General features: G+C 29.8%; 3 protein-coding genes across 4 annotated transcripts; 1 reads left to right on the top strand and 2 right to left on the bottom strand.

Moving 5' to 3' along the window:
• Positions 1-9,555: 9,555 nt before the first annotated feature.
• Positions 9,556-10,379, top strand: LOC112707168 (uncharacterized). Its single transcript, XM_025758794.3, has 2 exons — positions 9,556-9,830; positions 9,905-10,379. The coding sequence occupies exons 1-2, from the start codon at positions 9,701-9,703 to the stop codon at positions 10,033-10,035; spliced, it is 261 nt and encodes an 86-aa protein (XP_025614579.1). The 5' UTR covers positions 9,556-9,700; the 3' UTR covers positions 10,036-10,379.
• Positions 10,380-12,271: 1,892 nt separating this feature from the next.
• LOC112707158 (chromatin structure-remodeling complex protein BSH) lies at positions 12,272-14,998 on the bottom strand. Of its 2 annotated transcripts, none has more exons than XM_025758778.3 (8): positions 14,801-14,998; positions 14,452-14,707; positions 14,318-14,365; positions 14,154-14,237; positions 13,792-13,830; positions 13,619-13,701; positions 13,443-13,505; positions 12,272-12,612 (listed from the first exon to the last, which is right to left on the bottom strand). In XM_025758778.3, exons 1-8 carry the CDS (start codon positions 14,848-14,850, stop codon positions 12,513-12,515), a joined length of 723 nt encoding a protein of 240 aa, XP_025614563.1. In that variant the 5' UTR covers positions 14,851-14,998; the 3' UTR covers positions 12,272-12,512. The 2 variants fall into 2 exon arrangements, with proteins under 2 accessions (XP_025614563.1, XP_025614571.1); XM_025758786.3 differs by having other exon boundaries at positions 14,160-14,237; positions 14,801-14,994.
• A 1,733-nt stretch (positions 14,999-16,731) lies between these two features.
• LOC112707152 (auxin-responsive protein IAA31) lies at positions 16,732-18,809 on the bottom strand. Its single transcript, XM_025758764.2, has 4 exons — positions 18,489-18,809; positions 18,219-18,418; positions 18,029-18,134; positions 16,732-17,095 (listed from the first exon to the last, which is right to left on the bottom strand). The coding sequence occupies exons 1-4, from the start codon at positions 18,716-18,718 to the stop codon at positions 17,041-17,043; spliced, it is 591 nt and encodes a 196-aa protein (XP_025614549.1). The 5' UTR covers positions 18,719-18,809; the 3' UTR covers positions 16,732-17,040.
• Between the last annotated feature and the right edge of the window lie 472 nt (positions 18,810-19,281).

Here is a 19,281-nt window from a genome sequence, read left to right as displayed (position 1 = left end):
GCATGATTAAAGTTAGAGTTAGGGTTGTTGGAGTTGCTATTAAGTAGTATATGTTGTGATGAATTGTGTTTCTATGGCCAATGTTTATTATGTGGATAGGACAACTATTTTGATATTTTGTTATAATGTTGGACCACTTTTAATTGTTGCACTTCTTGAACCTTTATTTTGGATTAGGTATGTGGCATATTATATGACCACTTATTTTATGATATATTGTAGACATATGGTTTAAAGAAACACTTATTTAATGAATATCTAGGTATGTGGCATATTATATGGCCACTTATTCGCTGTAACTTGTGCACCTATGGTGTAACTTTAAATATTGAACTACAAAGTTTCTATCAACTATGGTTTTATTGTTATACACACAAAATAAATCAATGAAAAATTTAATCAAACTAAATATAATTAGAATAATTGAAATGAAGTTATAGAATTTCTTACATTAGAATTTTACAACATAGTTAACTTTAAACCCTTACAAACCACATTGCAATTATTAAGAGTATCAAAAACACAAACAGCATATATTGCATTTTACATTGATTCTTCATATTGTCATCCAATCTTCCAACTTGTTCTTGGACAACATTAAACTCATCACATAATCTACCCACACAAGCATCCATTTCTCTAGCTTCAACAATCAATCTCTCCATCTCCACGTTTAGTCTCTCTATCTTTCTTTTTTGTGCATCTAATTTCCTCATTTTAACCTCCAAGTTAGCATAATCTTGTGTTCCAACAACTCCGACAACAATAGCAGACACGGTACTTCTTGCACCAACTTCATCAACCCACTCAAAAAATTTGCATCTCCTGTTAGGACAAGAAATAAATCTTCTATTAGGATTCTTTGTTGTTCTAGAAATTTGAAGAATAAGAGTGTCACCACAAAAATAGTGAATCCTCCTTTCCTTTTTCTTTGTCCACCCATTCTTTGCACCGTCATCATCCTTAATTCACTTAAAATCATCAATCCACTCCAAAAAGTTGCATTTTGGTATCTTCCCACAAGCAACATACCTCCTACCATAGTCAGAGACGATCGATGAACGGCGCACAAATACTACCTCTCCACAGAAACACAGGTGTCTTCTTTCTTTTAGGTTGGAGTCTTAGAAACACAGTTTTCTGAAGAGAGAATGAAAGAGGTTCCTTGACTTTGAGCCATAACTTTGTGGAAGAGAAAAACTAGGAATGAAAAATGGGAAAAAAGAAAAATCTCAGATAAATGAAAAATTAGAAGTGTTTGTAAGTGGAAGATATGGGTAAACAAGTCATTTCACAACTTACTAACTTTTTTTTACGTTTAATGTTAGCAGAGACTTAATTGAAAAAACAATTAACCTATAGGGACTCAATTGCAAAGAAAAAAAGTGTAGGGACTTAATTAAAAATTTGGTAAAATTATAGAGACCCGCAGAGTAATTAAATCTTTATTTTTGTGTATTTTTTTAAATATTATCCCTTGTTCAGATTCGAAAATCTAATACATCGTAAAAAATGACACTTTATCCAAAATATTTTTAATCTAAAATTAATTTTTACTTACTTGAAATTGCATATCATGATTTTTCTCTTGGCCAACCTTTCATTTTTAAAGCAAATAATTTGAATCATGTTGTATCATTAAGTAATCTAAATAACACATCTGAGGTTAATGAACTTAGAAGATCATGCAGGCAAAGAAAACAGCCATCCTATTTGCAAGAGTACCATTGTATGCAAGTCAATGTTTTAACTCAGTATTCTCCAACTTTCTTTAAAATGAAGTATCCAATCTCTGACTACGTATCTTACAACACATGGTTAATAAGGTATAAAGCTTTTTCAGCTGCTATATCCTCCACCACAGAACTAAGAAGTTATAAAGAGGTCATCCTCTATGATTGTTGGCATAAGGCAATAAGTGATGAATTGAAGGCTCTTAAGGAGAATAAATCATGAAAACCGACTTCTCTTTCTTTTGGAAAGAAGGCAATCAGTTGCAAATGGATTTTCAAGAACAAGTTCAAACCCAATGGTGAGGTAGAATGCCACAAGGCAGGGCTCATTGCTAGAGGCTTCACTCAAATGACAGGTTTTGACTACTTTGATATCTTTAGTCAAGTCATCAAACTCACTACTTTAAGAACGCTTTTGGCTATTGCTGCTACCAAAGGATGGTATGTTCACCAATTGGACGTCAATTCTACTTTTCTCCATGGAGATTTACCATAAGAGGTGTATACAAAACCTCCATTAGGACTGACAGTGCCAGTTGGTTTAGTTTGTAAACTGGAGAAATTATTATATGGCTTGAAATAAGCTAGTAGACAATGGCCTTAGAAGTTGTGTTGTGTTCTCGTTGATGATAGATATACTCTATCAAAATCAGACAGTTGTTTGTTCACTAAACTATCTGATTCTAGCTTCACATGTATCCTTGTTTATGTGGACGAACTAGTTTTAGCAGGGGATGATTGGAGAGAAATTGCAGGGGATGTTTATGTATATAATATTTTCTTGCTTTGGGAATCGCCAGAAGTCAACAGGGCATTGCCATGTATCAACGCAAATATAAACTTGACTTGCTTGATGAGTTTGGGCTGATGAATACAAAATCAGCCTCCACGCCAATAGATTATACAACTCGTCGATCTAAATTTTCAAGAACTTCTCTTAATGATATTAGTCCTTATAGATGGCTAATTAGACGTTTAATTTACCTCACCAATATACGGCCGGATATATGCTTTGCGGTTGGCAAGTTCAGTTAGTTTCTAGATTGTGTCATAACAAAATATTTCCAAGCCGCTCTGCATGTACTTCTCCGGCCGAGGGAGTGCTATTTTTCACCTCCAACAATCTCACACTCACTGCCTTCTCTTACTCAGATTGGAGAGAGCTTGTACAGACACTAGCTAGACTTTCAGTATTTGGGTTTTGTTTCTTTCTTGAAAAAAAGTCATTGATTTCTTGACGAAGTAAGAAGCAACATACTGTAGCTTGCTCCTCGCCTAAAGTTGAATATAGAGCCATGGCTCTTGCTACTTGTAAGGGAGTGTAGCTCTTTTACTTGTTGAAAAAACTTTAGAATACCTCTCTCTCATTCTATTATTATGTACTGTGACAATCAATCCGCTCTCAATATCGTTGTTGATCCAGTCTTTCACGAAAGGACATATAGAGTTTCACTCATATTATTTGTGATAGAGTTCAGGAAGGACGGATTAATCTCTTTCTAGTTTCTTCAACAAACCAAGTTGCTATGTCCTAACCAAGTCACTATCACCTAAAAGTTTCTTCTCTTATAATGATAAACTAGGTCTCATCAATTTTTATGTGTTGCAGCTTAAGGGGAATATAATTAAAATTATATATTAAATAATATTTTATTTTATTAATTAGGTACTCTTTAAATATTTTTAAAGTAAAATTAGGTAAAATTAAAATAATATATAATTAAGATTATATATTAAATAATATTTCATGTGCCTGCATATTTGAATAAAATTTTGTCAAAAAATGTTAAATAATAGAAGAAAGTAACCTAAACAAATAAGTAATTGAAAGTTCAAGTTAAGTTGTAATTTTAACGAGGGTTGTGAAATGACTCAATCTGGATCATTTATCTACGTATATCCTTCTAGCTATTAGTCAATAATGGTGTATGTGGTGGTGCTCCACAGACTCAAGCCATGTTTCATGTTTTAAATTAAGCAGTTAAAATGGACTAAATCCCTTAAAATTATTCTTTTTGTCTATTTAAATAAAAAAAATATTTCTAAAATTAGGTTTGTTTAAAATTTGAATTGAGCTCAACTAATTCAAAAAAAATTAGTGGGTTAAATGAATTATAACACAAGAGTTAAATGGACAACTCATTTATTTTTTGTGTATTTTTTTTAATATTATCCCTTGTCAGATTCAAAAATCCAATGCATCTTAAAAATGACACTTTATCCAAAATATTTTTAATCTAAAATTAATTTTTTTTAACAATAAAAAATAAAGGTGCAGCCTATATAACTTGTTGGACTAGTCATAAAGAGCCAAATCTAAAAATTGAAATCATTAAACAAATAAAAAATAAATGGACCAATCCATATAATTTGCAAACATAAACAGACTGAATCTAAATAGATTGAATTGACCCGTTTGACAATCAAATAGAATACGCACTCTTTTTTTCCTCTCAAATATCACTTTTACATTAACTTTTCATAGTATATATATAAAAATAATAAAAAATAATTATCATTTATATGGTCACAGCCATGAATATAAAGCAGATCTTGTAATGTAAGAGGCTCATGGGGATTGCCATTTGTATGTGATGCATTTTTTCAAAACTTAAATTCAGAAGATCTATTTCCCACAAATATACATAGCTAGATCCAATTGTCTAATATCATAAAATAAAAACCATAGGCCGAAAAATTAAGCACGTTTAAAACAAAAACATTTTAGCTAAGCGGTGGTTGCCAATGGCTTTCTTTGAATTTTGATGAGTGGTACGGCAAATTATATCTATTTGTCCTCATTGAGAGAAAAAAGTATTCATTCATCAACTATTCTAAAAAAATAGTAATAGTACTACTACAATAATTCATGAGTAATTATGAGGGTGTATTACATTAAATGCCTAATGAAAATGATCTTAATGAAAGAAAGGTGGAGGTGGGGGGATATTTGGACCTCAGGAATCAATGCTTTAAGGAGACAATAGAGACACAATTATATAAATGTGACCCATAAGTTCATATAAAAGGACAAACATAGGGGTAAATAATACTAGAATAATGGTTTTGTAGTATTTTCTATTGGGTTGTTGAATCCATGTTTCCCTATGTATGTTTTTGGTGAACGGCAAATAGTTGTTGGTCCACACTCCACACTCCTTTGCCTTCACACTTTTCCAATAATCCGTCTTATTTGACCCATAATAGACTCCACTTTCACTATGGGCCATCAAATGTAACTTGACCCAATCAATTTTCTTCACTTTTTTTTCTTCTAGTAATTGTTGACAAAACAATTAATTATGAAATATTATTTAATCATCATATATAATCTTGAAACTAAGATTCAATGTTCTGCCTCGATGTAAATAAAATAATGGTTAAGGGAAAAATTAAATTTAAAAAAAGGAGGGTATATAAGTAAATAAATAGGTTGTAAATAAAAAAAAAGTTGCACATGGGATTTTTTTTGTTTAGAGGAAACGTAGGACCGACATTTTAATGTCCGAACATGAAGTGTGTGGACACGTGGAAAGCTTCTACCAATAATCTCAATTCGTTGTTAATAATCAAACGTGTCCCTTTTGGAAAATGAAAACGATGTTTGCTTTTGTTTATAGACTATAGTTTCATAACTATCATATTATATTAAAAGGGAAAAAAATGGAAAAACTATTATCAGACCCAGCAATAATTTTTCACTGTTCAGTTGTCAGTCACATGATACATTGCATGTGAAAAGGAATAAACTAATTAGTTCTAATTATCTAAATTAAACTAATTAGTTTGCAAGAAGATCATAATACTGTTGCTACTGTATTACATACTTTCATTAATGATTTTTATGCATTATGGCGTTTATTTTATTTTACACCATATGCATGTGAACGTGATGTTCTTAGAAATTCATGTACTTCTCATAGAGTATATAAAGCTTCATCATCCATAGTAAAAAAGAATTAAATTAATGCAAATGTGGATACGTCACTTTCGCAAGATTGCATTATATTATTGGGCTCTCAAATTTTATAACTTTTCAACATAACCAGAGTTTCATTAATGATAATAATCTATTAGTAGTAATTTATGTTGATACAACCAATGATCACACACACTTTATAGATTCTCAAACCAAATTAAGCTGCAGCATTGGGAAGCTACCAATTTCCATCTTTTTGTTCAATCCATGATGATTAGATTAGAATCAACGGCACCGTCACAATGTGTTCACACTTCACATCCACTAGATATGAAATTTTACTCGTTACTCCATATGTTGTGCTAAAGTGGCTAGAGAATTCCTCAACAATAAGTCAAACAAATGAATCTTATTATTTCAATATAAAATACTAGGGTATTAGGTTTACTGGTTTAGTGTTTTTCTTTTAAAAATATATGTATACTATTCACTGAGATTTCAACAAATCTATCCTCTAAAAATACAATATACATAAAAAATAGTTATAATATATTTGTGCATAAATATATATATATATTTTTTAAAATATATTTTATATTTTAATATATATGTTATATGAATAGTTGATTTGATGATATTTTTACAGATATGTAGTATAATTTTTTTTATTTGTTTCTCATTGTATTTCCAATTTCAATAAATCGACCAATAAATTACTATATACATAAAATGAAATTCAAACTTTGATACTTATTTAAGTAAATAAACGAACTAATATAATTTGTTATAAAAAATTAAAAAAATATATAAAAAAATTCTATTAATAGATTAAGAAAAATAAAAAATAAATTTAATGGCACATTTTAACAAGAAAATTTTAAAATTTTACATAATTTTAAAATATATATTAATAATTTAATCTAGATACACATTTTGGGTATTTTATATATGTAAAAAAAATTTGGAGCGGTAGTACTATTCTACTAGCTAAATGGGGCTTGAAAATGAAATGGGTGATTGGCTGATGCATAGAAACCCCACAAAGGAGGTTGGGTTTGTTTTTGGGGTTATCTTGTGTTGTTCATAGTTCCACGTTTCCATTCCCAAAAAACACCCATGTCAGTGTCACATGCCATAATGAAGTGGGTAACTAAGCCTTTGTCCCAATGGCTTCTCTATCTCACTCTCACACTCCCATTTTCACTCATTTTCATTACAACAAGTTAAAAGGACTCAGAATGTTTTGCAGATATGCGTTGCATATTATAAGGGTCCCTCTCCACCCTCAACATTGTTTTGCCCCTCCCTTCAGGCCCATTAGATAGATCAAAATGTCACACAAGACAATTCTACATTTTTATCATATCTATCCTTCTAGTACCATCCATCTCATCCCATATCATATTTATCAACATGAACCAATGTGGTAATAAAAACATGCCATGATCAAAATAAGAGTAATGTCAGTTTTAGTTTTCTACATTGAAAATGCATGTACCTCAAGAATTCACATCATGGATAGAGACGTAAAAAATATTAAATAAACTTATTTCCTTAAATTTACTTTAACTTATATATTTATTTTAAAAAATTAATAAATTATACATGGCCTAATATTTTCTTATATTTAGATAATCTACTAAATTAATTATCTATATTAAATTAAAGAAAAAGTATAGGTAGACAATGAAAATACTAAACAACATGAACAATGGATATATCGTATGTTCATTTCACTAGGTATGCGGATGATTATTCTAATATTAAGATTTAGGTGAGTAATTTGAAAGTGTTGTGTGTTTTTATTTTATTGGTAGTTATTCATGTTGTTCAAGAAAATTATTATTTATCTAATATAACTCTAAATTTAATACACGCGTAATTCGTTATCTCTTAAATTCACATGAAAATTTAACAAATTTTACCTTTTTTTAATAAAATGGTCAGCAGGATTTTACTCAAATAAAATTAAAAATAGTGTGTCCATTTCATCACTATTGGTTTAGGGTTTTTACTTTTCAGTTTTCACCTTTGATGTATGGTGATATAAATATCTTTCACATGAAAAACAAGGTTTGGTACTTATTGGTAGGAAGAAGGAAACTAGAAAGGTAAAGAGAGTAGAGAGGAAGGAGGACATACACATGTGAAGTAGTTAATAGGGCCTTCCACGAAAAGGGCATAGGTTAACCTATTTGGGGAGAGAGAATGAAGAGAAGCAGCCAAGGAAAAACAAACCAAACAAAGAAAGAGGGTAAACTGGTCAAGTGAACACAATTAATTAATTCATTCAATGATGCACATCCACTCAAACTATTAGATATTTATAAAATAAATTTAACTATGCAATAATAAAAATTGATTATTTTTAAAAAATATAAAAATAATATATTTAAACATCCCGTCATACACAAACATACTTAAGGCTACGTTTAGAAGAAAGATTGAAATTGAGAGATAAAAATTAGGAGATAGAGACGAAAAGATAAAAACTAAATTAAATTTTTATATTTTATTTAATGTAAAATATATTTTGTCTGTTTGAAAAGTTTCAAAAGTTACTATTTTGAGCTTTTAACTTATGAAAAGTTATATTAATGATGTTTGGTATAAATTTTTAGATATATTTCTAATTTTTTAAAAAGTTGTTTAAAAACTCTTGAAGAAGTCAAAAAATTTAACTTCTCTCATTTTTTTAAAAGCTATTTTATCATTCTTATTTATTACACAACTTTAAAACAAGTACTTCTGTGATAATTTTTTAAATTTAAAAATAATTTATTTATAAACTACTTTTAATATAAGTACTTACGTTTTAATTTTTTTTCAAAAGAACTTAATTAAGTTGTTTATCTAAATTGATCCTAAACTATGTCTATACATTATATTTGATTTAAGATAAATATAAAGATTGATAGATAGATTTAAAATTTAAAAAGTTAAATGAGAGTATTTTTAAAAAAAAATTAAAATTTTAGTCTCTAATTCCAAAAAATTTAGTCCCATCTATCTCCACTTTCTAAAAATATTGAAGAGGTTAAAATTTTATATCTCAAAACTAAAATATTTTACTTTTAATTTTTTATCATCAAACACAATACTAAATTATAATATTCTAGTTTCAATTTCAATCTTTAAAAACAAACTCTACCTATTGAAAAAATTTATTTTGTGCTTTGAAAACAAACATGTATTCTATTATTCTTGTTTCATGTCATTTATTTTATCAATGGTTTTAAATTTTATTATAAAATTTTAAATTTTATTTTATTTTATATTTTTAAATTAAATATAATAATAAATATATAATATTTATGTAAAAATAATTAATTACAAAATAAGAGTATTAATTTGATATTAGAACACTTAAGAATTTTTTGATAAATAATAATTAATAATTAAAAATTATTAAATAATTTAATACATTTAATATATTTTTTTAAAGTATTTTTCAATCAGATAAAAACAAGCAAAAAACTAATTCATTGCTGATTTAAGTTCTATTAATGAGTTGCTTTATCTAAAAATCAAAATTCGAATTTCTAACAATTAGGTAAATAAAGAAGTAAATTAACCACTTGATCAATTCAAATTAATTACTTATTATATTTAACTAAATTATTTAATATAATATACATCAGTATTTTAACTATAATGTTTAAATAGCTATTAAAAATTAAAACAAATTAAGTAATTTATAATAATTTATAATATATATATATTTTGTAATAAAGTAATGGTGGTAGTGAAAAAGAATTGACATGTGAGTGTGAGTGAGAAGGGGCGTGCAGCATGTGCTTTGGCGCAGTAGCCGACCCCCTCAACTTTTTTTCCCCTCATCATATCCATACCTATGACTATCTTATAATCACTCATTACTTATTAATAATAATAATAAAAACCCACTCTCTTATTTTCCATTCCATTCCATTTCAACACAATACTCTTCTCACGGATCTTGCTCCTCTCTTCTCTCTTCTCTCTTCTCTCTTCTCTTCATATATCATTCCAATTTCCAAAGGGATTTAATCTTGCAATAGCAATTCAAATGGCATCTTGGAAGAAGACCATAGCAACCCCATTCAAGAAAGCTTGCACTTTCTTCAACAACAATAACCAACCTGCTGCAAGGGAAAACAACAACAACAACAACAACAATAAGAAGTCTACTCAAACAGGTTTGTGTTTCTTCAAGGTTAGATCTATATTATTCTGGTGGAATGATTGTTGAAGCTAATTATTAAATTTGCAGTGGAGGAAGAGAAGAGTGTGATGGATCTGCATGGAGAAGTGATGGCGTGTGGGTATGAAGATGTTCGTGTAATGTGGTCAATATTGGATAAGTCAAAGTCCACAGCACCCTGCAACATAACCTCCTCATGACTCTTCTTCTTCAAAGAAAGTGAAGCAGCAGCTGCAATTAGCAAGTGGTTTTTTTTGTATGCTAATTAATGTATGTATTATCGTACGTACTAGGTTGCTTGGTTGGTCATGGTGGTATGAATGTAATTAATCATCATTGTAGAAATCGGTTCAATAGGGGAGGGGGTATGAAATGATTGAATCCATGGAAAATCAGTCAGTATTCACTGCCCATTTTCATTTTTCTTTTTCTTTTGTATTTTCAATTCAAAGTGTTGTTTATAGGGAATCCGAATCCCCGTGATTGATGAACAAAAATCATGGCGAGATTTTAATGGAAAAAAGAAAGTCACTTTTCAATCTTATCTCTCTGTCTCTCTCTCATAATTTTTTTTTTTTTTGAGAAGTCAACTTTGGAGTCCTCAAATTTTGATTGGATTTCGTTAGGAGGAGAAGAATAGTTGAAGATTTGATTTGGTTTGATTAGGTTGATCCGATTAGATCTATAAAATAATGAACATGTTTGTTGGATTGATTTGCAGATCAATTATAATAATTCAACTTTTTTTTTTTTACTTTGATAAACTTAGTAATTCAATTCTGAATAATTTATTCTATTTTAATGATTCTTTCTGACCCGAATTGGTATGTATGAAATGCGCAAGCAAGGTAAACTGTAAATTTGAATAAATCAAACATGAAAATCATTACTGTATATGCAAATATTAAAGATGTGAATTTTACTTTTTTTTTTAATATTGATTGATTAAATCAAGTGATATTATTATACTGCGTATGATTAAGCTTGTCAAATTTCAAAAAAAAAAAAAGAACTTCAGTAGATATATCATCAATAACTAATATTTCTTACATTTTAAAATTTTATCATATCGAAATAAAAAATAGTACGATGAAAGTTTCATTTTATGCACATATAATGTTCCCGTGGGAAGTTTGATTTCAATCATTAGATTGATTTCAATCAATGGCGTGTATTTAGCATCTTAAAATAATGGCAGACAAGCATACCTATAAACTAAAACATCTTGAAGACAATAACATGCTCAAAACCTATATTAGAAGCTTACTAGACCAGAGAATGTTCATTGAGTGAACCTTGAACATAAAAATATCAAGTTTGATGAACACGTGGATTAATTAAAGAAAGGCATCATCTACCGCTGCTAATAAAGGCTTCATCTACCACATGCCCATTTTAAGTAGTCAAATTATATCGCAGGCCAACAAATGCTTGTTCTATCAAACGTTTATTATGACCAAAATATTTTCATTTATTTTTTTTTTATTTTACATTGGAACGAATTTGAAGATATTTATTGCTGAGGCACATTATTATTCAGTTGGTTCTGTCTTCCTCCTGTTCCTTTCAGTACTGAAACGCAGATATAACAAGCCCACATGATCCATTATCTACCTTTCTCGAGCGATGAGTATTGGAGCAATATCTTCAACTCTGTATGTGTGGACATTTTCTCTACAATGACAGAAATGGGGCCACTGTAAAGTCTGTCTTTACATATTGGCCCTGGCAACCTCAGATGGGATAGGCTCAACCCCACATTTTGTTTTATTCTATCATGGATATTCCCATTTCTTTCCAGGCATGTGGGAGAGGAAAACATAGGATATTGATTTCTCAATCTGTTACTGCTTCATATTTCTTTCTTGCTTGTTTTTTCATCCTAGCTTTACTTAGCTATGAAATTGAAACCCTCCGTCTCTACTGTTATAAGATATTGCACGCCTTATAAGACACTGCCCTACTTCCATTTTTCCTTTCGTGGAGGGTTCATAGGTTTATATGTGATATGAACTTGATTGGAAATAATGATTTCAGTCTTGGATAATAAATAGTTATAGATGGTATTCAAATAATCAGGGAATAATGTGCTGTTCTTTTGCCCCAGCAGGGAAAGGTGTAAACTGTAACGGGCGCATATAAGTTGATAAATTAGTATCACAAAGCACATCAAATTCAAAATATATACACCAGAATAAATTAAACTCTACGATTAAGAGATGTTATTTTACATGCCACCCCTAGTTATCCATGTCTACATTAATCTTTTTCACAGCCGCGTTTACAAGGAAGGCCAACATCACTTTTATAAAAGGAAGTATCAAGTGTCATATAACTTAAATTGCATGGTAGATAAGACTACTTGTGTAATATTGTTGAGTATCGTAGAAGATCAATGTAATTTACTTTTTTAATTTGGCCTTGATGCTAATAAGATGTAATTAATTTTCTTTTTTAATTTGGCCTTGATGCTGATTACTGATTAGTGTCTTTGTACACAGAATGAAGATGAAGAAATGATACAACCTAATATGATAACACATGCTGACTCGTTGATTTGCTGATTCTACGAAACCAACTTCCACACAGTACAATAATAACTTGGAAATGATTCCCTCTAACTAATATAGGTTTCAATAGAACTATACTACTCTTCTAAATAAGCAATGCTGTCAATTCACCTGAAATTCCGTTCTTCTTTTGCTTCAAGGGCATCAACTTCTTCATTGGAAAGAAGGTCCACGATAGGTTCATACACGTCCCATTCCTTTCTTTTCCTAATGCAACAAAAGAAAAACACGGTAAGCCAATGAACATTCCATTTTGAATCTAAGTACCACTATAGGAGAATATGCATACAAAACTTGAAAATTAGTTCGTGGCCAAAGAAAATGAAACTTCCATGCTTAAATTAGTTCTTAAGATGAGATTATTAACAGTGTCAACCAATAATTTCTTTTACATTATCTGTGCATTGAATTGTTCTCTTTGAAAATTGCTAAAAAATTTATAAAATGGAGCGTCAAACAGAATTATAAACAAAAACATTTTCTAACAGTTAATAAAGACAATGTAGTTTTCTATATTCAGAGTCAAGTTCCATAACAGTCATATCCAGTTCTTTCTGAGGAAGTGTATTCCCAGTTCAAGTCACAATCCTTTTATTATAGGACACCATCATATCCACTGATTTTTCCTCATTGATATCTTCACTTTATTCATTTCTTATTTGCAAAAATATATGATATATGTAAGATGTTGCCTTATGCAACTACTGATCTGCTTTTGCTAGCATAATTCTGATGCCAATAACTAAGCCTTCTAGCATTTTTGGTTTTCACTTCTTGGAACTTGAAAACCATTGGTAGGACATAAGTCACAAGAGAAAATCTCTTGTTATATCCAAGATTTAGGGATTTCCAAAAGCTCAATAAAACATGCTATTACCAATTAACTATCATCATATGCCATTTCAATTAGCATTTTAACTGCATAAACACCATGGCAATGTGCAGCATAGTGTGGTTAGATGATGGCATAACAAATCAGCATTAAGTTATCTAATTTTAGCAAATAAAAGTGCATCACGCATACTTAATAGACTCACCGAACTACACTAGATTTTGGTCCAAATAACTTGACCAAGTCCACTGCCACAGCACCTCCTTTGCTGTTAATAGAGAATTGACAAGCAGCAATGAAACAACAGATTAGGGACATAAATATCCTTCCTTGAAGTAATCATATAATGCAACTGATCTGGGAAAGAAATGTATTGAATACCTGACTGGAGCATATTCAGCCCCTCGACGACCCTTCTTGCTCAATCTGCTTTCTCTTGCTGAAACCACACTTTGAATTGCAATCTAAATGTGCAAACAAACAAAAAATTTGTGGTAAGATACGATATGTAACACACAAACATGATATATAGCATAGCAAATAGAAACATGGACCTCGTAAAGCTGCTCTCTTATAGCAAAGGCAATTGCTGGCTGCAAAACAAACGCATGTTTCAGTTTAGTAAGTTTTCACTTTCCAAGTGTATCTGTGTTCTTATTTACAAGGAAGAGAGTAGTACTTCATGAATGATAGAATAATCCAAGTCCTCTATTGACACAACATATTGTTGCTATCTACCAAACAGAAAATGCAGCACCAACACAGTTTTCCCATAGTAATAAACACAAATCATGGCACAGTTTAAGACTTCACTTTCCATTCAAAGTTTTCCTTAACTAAGAAGCACTGAGTTTAAACGCTGCAACATGTCCACATTACACGATAGATAGATAGATAGATAGATAGATAGACTTACTCCAACCTCGGGGTCTTCAATGGCCATGTCTTTGCAGAAGATTCTGGCGAATTCTTCAGGATCACTCTCGAAATTGTTCAAGTCCTAGAAACTCAACGAGTTTAGACATACAACACAGAAGCAGATAACAATGACGACAATAACAATAGCAACAGCTATATTACCCATAAGAACTGGTCCTTCACGAGAGTATGATTCACACGGAGATCAAGCTGAAATTACGAAAAAGAACGAGTTCAATTAATACGCAAGCGCGAAAATTAAACGAAAAAAAGAAAAGAATGAAGAGAGAAAAGACCTTGATAGGAATAATTTTCTCGCCGGCGTACATGTCTTGGCCTTCATAGGAACGAAAATCGGCGAGCTGAGACTGAATGGATTGTGCAATTTGGGTGACGAAAGCGGGAGGGAGTTTCAGGTCCTTAACGGTTCTCTTGGCGAAGAGTACGACCTCGGAATCAGGATCGGTAGGGTTCCAAGTGAAAGCGTCTTTGTATCGCTGACCGTCGATTTCTATGTCCAATCGAATCGGTACCAGATTCTCCGAAGTCGGCCTGCATCGAAAACATACATACCTCAAGAATCAATGAATGAATGAATGTATCAATGCGATGCAACGCTTGGAGTGAAGGTAGCAAGTAAGTTACATTCTGAACTTCACGGGGTTTCTGTAGAAACCTGAAGCTGGGGTTTTCATTATGCTGATGCTGAGGCTTCAGTGAATCGTCTACTGCTAACTGCTAACCGCGAATTTCAGTTTAGGCTCCAAAGATTTCTCTTCACGATGCTTTCGAATTGGATGAATTGAAATTTGGAGGATTAACATTTAACATTTAACGCCGCTTCCGATTAACACCGTCGTTTTACCTTTTTGTTTCCTTTTTGGGCCTAACACTGCCTCTCGTTTTTTGGACGCTTTGATTGCTTTGTAAACGCTCATTAATTTTGGGCCTCAGGCCCATTATAGTTATCAGTCTATCCAGCAAGGCTAAATATTTGTAACATCCTGACCAGAAAAGAAATATTTTTAACATTGTTTATCATAGAAATTTTTTAAATAATCAATTTGAGTTTGTGGAGTAGTTAATTTATTTGTCTATTTAAATAAATATCGAGAATTCAAATGCTGTTTTGTATATGAACCAAAGCTAATAGTAAACTAAAAAGAAAGAAAAAAAGTAATTTCTCTAATGAAGTGGAGTAAGATTAGGGTTGTTATTTATCAAAATAGGTCATTTTTATGAAATAAATTGAATTACAAAAATGATATCTATTTCAATTATGGATTTAGATCATTTTGGAGTACAACAATAATTTAAAATTTTGATTATTCAATATATTCAAAAATTAAAAATATTTATCATTTCAACAAGATTTTTTTTTTCTTTTCTTAACAATTAAGTACCTTCAATTATAAACCAAAACCTTTGCTATTTAAATCTTTAATCTCATGCTCCATTGCAGAAAATCTCGATTTAAATAGCTATGGCGTAAGACTGTAAGAGCATGACTTCTGTGAACCATATGGATAGGATTACTGGCAACTTGTTTGCCTTGCTTTCATTTATAGGTTTTTCCTTCAATAATTTAAAATTTTCTAAAAGAATAATTCAATTATTCAACCAAAGAAAAATGTGTTCAATGTTTGACATATAAGTATATAACTGTTATTTGACTCCTCCTCATAAAAGTTCAACTATCTTTTTATTCTTGTGTAAGAATTCAAACTCGAAATTAAAATGGGCATCAATGATTATCCGAGATGTTGCATCATTGTCAGTTGGTGAATGTTTCATCAACAATCAAGTAAGATGAGTTCTTCACATATATTACGGACACATGTGTTCAATTAATATTTTTCTTTTTCTCTTATTTGAAAACAAAAAATTGTATTGGACTACTATGATGAATAAGTATTTAATTCAGTTAGAATCTTGTTCACTAATCAACGAAAATGAAAGCAAAACCACTGTTCTTGACACGAGCCGTGTGAACACACACATTACCAATTATGTTGTACCCAACAAAGCGAAGCAACATCAATTTCAAAGCACATACATACATACACTCCAGAGAAATTATGAACAACTTTACTTAATTAGCTTTTCATTGTTTCAATTCACTATTTGCTTTATTTCATAAAATTCTTTTGATTGAAACACATGTGGTTTGGTTGCATTGGTTGAGTATTTGGTACTTCAAGTTGTTGGTAAGATTATTCTATGAAAGTAATAATTGAGATGCATGTAATATATATATATCAAAATATTGCTAATATTAATCATAATAACAAATAGCACTTTAGTTAGCTAGCACCAAGGACAAGTTAACTAAAATGAAAATATTTGGTAATAAAAAATTAAATAAAAATAATTAAAATTTATTTTATTTAGTATTAATAATTATTGTTAGAATTAATAATAAATATAAAAAAAATTAGACAAATTTAAATTATATTTTAAATTTGTTTTCCTAGTATGACCATGAACTAGCGATAATGGGAGCCAGGTGAAATATTATCTCATATGGCTACAAAAGTTAAATAGTTAGGAGAATCCACCATAAAGCAGAGAGAGACTAAAAGACAAATAGACACAATAGTCATGATTGATGAATTAGCAATTAGGTAAGTAGCTATACATCTATATAATCTTTTTTTTTTGGTGTATATGATGATAATTAATAATGGAAATTAAAGCCGTTGTTCCCTTGTGGAATATTTCTATATATCTCTACTTTTTTTTTTTTCACCCACCCGCTAAATTAATTAACTAATTAATAATTACTAGGGGGGAAAAAATCCTAACCACAGTGAAAATTGATGAGGGAATGCTTGCATGGAAGAACATTGTATATATGCAAATTAACAAGTTATTTATGTATTGACTTAACATCTGTCAGCTCTTGTGATCTTCAACTTCTTCACACTTGTCAAGAACATCCTGTATATATTATATAAAATATAATGAGAAATTGTCAAAATAATCCTAAAAATGGATAAATAAATAATTAATGTTGTTTCCTACTTAGCTTATAGTATAGCTATACTAATAATGATGTCTATATAGAAAAAAAAAAGCTATACTAGTGATGAATGACGTACGTTAAGACAAATTACATTCAATGGTAAAGCCATTTTAATTTTAAATTTTTGAATAATAATGTGAATTATATTTGGTATTTTGTATTTTACATCATATAATCCTAATATTATTCGAGTAAAGTAACAGATTTCTGAAAAAAATTAACTTCAGATTAATTAGTATTTTAAAAAAAATATTAATTTAGTCTTTTACGATAGAAATGATAGACACCTTATCTCCTCTTTCTATTAATTCATCACGTAAAATTTAGTAGTAATATTTATATATATCATGAAATATTATACATGTCTATATATAAAAAATCATTATGTAGATAATAACTTTTAGAATAAAATTTTATCTATTTTGATAGAATTTTTAGTAAATAAAAAATAATTGATAAAAATTATATGAAAATTTAAAATATAATAATATTTTATTGTCTAAAAGTATATTATTTTTATAGTCATGTGACACCAAACACATTTATTATTATAAATAATAAAATATATAAATAATTTTATTTTATTTTAAACTATTTATTAACAAAAAAGATAAATATATTCATTGTATATTATCATAAAGAATCTAATTAATATTTTTTTCATAAAAAACTAATTAATTTAAAATTAAAATTTTTGAAAAATCAATTGTCACTTTATTTTTTTAATTAAATATTACTACAGGCACATTTTAAAAGAAATGAATACGACCTAATAGAGAAATAAAAAGAAACTAAATGGAGTGAATTTCACCAAATTTTTTGAAGATTAATATAATATAATAACTTACTCCCATGGAACATCTCCAACCATCATCCAATCCCCTTCTTGATCCTCATAAGTAAGAACATGAACATTATTCCCAGAGATGAGTGGTAATTGATGAGAGTCAGGGCCTAAAAGAAAAGAAAAAAGAAATTGGGAGTGTGAGATTGATTATATATAAGATTGAATTTGAAAGAGTTAGTTGATTTGCTTACAGAGTATGGTAGTTCTGAACATGTTGGCAAGAGCCTTAACAAGAGCATGATAATTATGGTGTGCCAGCAGATTGAGCTTCCTACCGATGGGGATGCCTTCCATGTATACTTTAACAAACAGAGATATTTGACTTTTTTCAACAAGGGTGCACCTCAATGTTGACTTCACTGGTGGCCAATCAAAACTACTTCTTTGCTCCCTGCTACACATTACTTATATTAACATCTTAATTAATTAAATATATGAAGGGTTTAGATGGATGTATGTACCTTGATGGTGTTGAATAATGAGAAGGAGAGAGACTAAGGCCAAGTCTGAGGTCGGTGCTCAAATCGGTTCTTCTTGTTGAGATGCTTGAGAGACAAAGTGATGAAGAAGAAGAAGAAGAAGAAGAAGGGTGGTTGTTATTATTATCAGTGGTGGGTGAAGATGAAGAAGATGAAGATGAATGAGGAGATGCAGTTATTAGGTCCAATGTTGCCATCACCATTTCTTCCATTCAATGCTCCACCAACTCTCTCTCATCTCAACAAACCGAAACAAAAGCCGTCACCTTAGCCTCCTTTTATACCAGAGAGAGACTCTTCTCCGAGTTTCTTTAGAAATTTTTCTTTAACAAAGATAGGTAGATTCAAACCACAACTTTGGAAAAATTATACCATTTGAATTATAATTTATTGGCGAATTTATTTAAAAATTTTTAAATATAAAAAAAGAATTTTATTTTTTAAAAAAAATAAAATTTATTTCTATTGAAATTCTATTCCATAATTTGAAATAATTTTATCATATTAATAGAATAGAATTCAATTCTTTAATTTAAAATAATTCTTATATATATGAGTTAAATTTTCTTCTTTTATATTAAATATCCACTTATTGTAGTCACCAAAAAAAACACCCACTTATTGTCAAAATATATAAAGAAGGATCTTCTTAATATTTGACATACTAAACTTGTTTAATGTGAAAACTAATTTTAAAATTAGAGTTCTTTTAGTTTGATTTATAAATGAAAAAAAAGGTGTGTGAAAATTAAAATTCTCAAAAAAAAATTTAAAT

This window comes from Arachis hypogaea, chromosome 1 (genome assembly GCF_003086295.3).
Source record: "Arachis hypogaea cultivar Tifrunner chromosome 1, arahy.Tifrunner.gnm2.J5K5, whole genome shotgun sequence".
Classification (NCBI taxonomy): Eukaryota; Viridiplantae; Streptophyta; class Magnoliopsida; order Fabales; family Fabaceae; genus Arachis; species Arachis hypogaea.
This window is presented reverse-complemented; position numbering and strand designations above follow the sequence as displayed.

What these genes read in the sequence shown, in the direction of transcription:
- LOC112707168 (XM_025758794.3), top strand. Translation starts at nt 9,701, where the DNA reads ATGGCATCTTGGAAGAAGACCATAGCAACCCCATTCAAGAAAGCTTGC. An exon ending in TAAGAAGTCTACTCAAACAG is followed by an intron (nt 9,831 to 9,904) that starts GTTTGTGTTTCT and finishes TTAAATTTGCAG; the next exon opens with TGGAGGAAGAGAAGAGTGTG.
- LOC112707158 (XM_025758778.3), bottom strand. Translation starts at nt 14,850, where the DNA reads ATGAAAACCCCAGCTTCAGGTTTCTACAGAAACCCCGTGAAGTTCAGA. An exon ending in AACCCCGTGAAGTTCAGAAT is followed by an intron (nt 14,708 to 14,800) that starts GTAACTTACTTG and finishes TTTTCGATGCAG; the next exon opens with GCCGACTTCGGAGAATCTGG. An exon ending in GCTGAATATGCTCCAGTCAG is followed by an intron (nt 13,506 to 13,618) that starts GTATTCAATACA and finishes CTCTATTAACAG; the next exon opens with CAAAGGAGGTGCTGTGGCAG.
- LOC112707152 (XM_025758764.2), bottom strand. Translation starts at nt 18,718, where the DNA reads ATGGAAGAAATGGTGATGGCAACATTGGACCTAATAACTGCATCTCCT. An exon ending in CATTATTCAACACCATCAAG is followed by an intron (nt 18,419 to 18,488) that starts GTACATACATCC and finishes AATGTGTAGCAG; the next exon opens with GGAGCAAAGAAGTAGTTTTG. An exon ending in GTTCAGAACTACCATACTCT is followed by an intron (nt 18,135 to 18,218) that starts GTAAGCAAATCA and finishes CTTTTCTTTTAG; the next exon opens with GCCCTGACTCTCATCAATTA.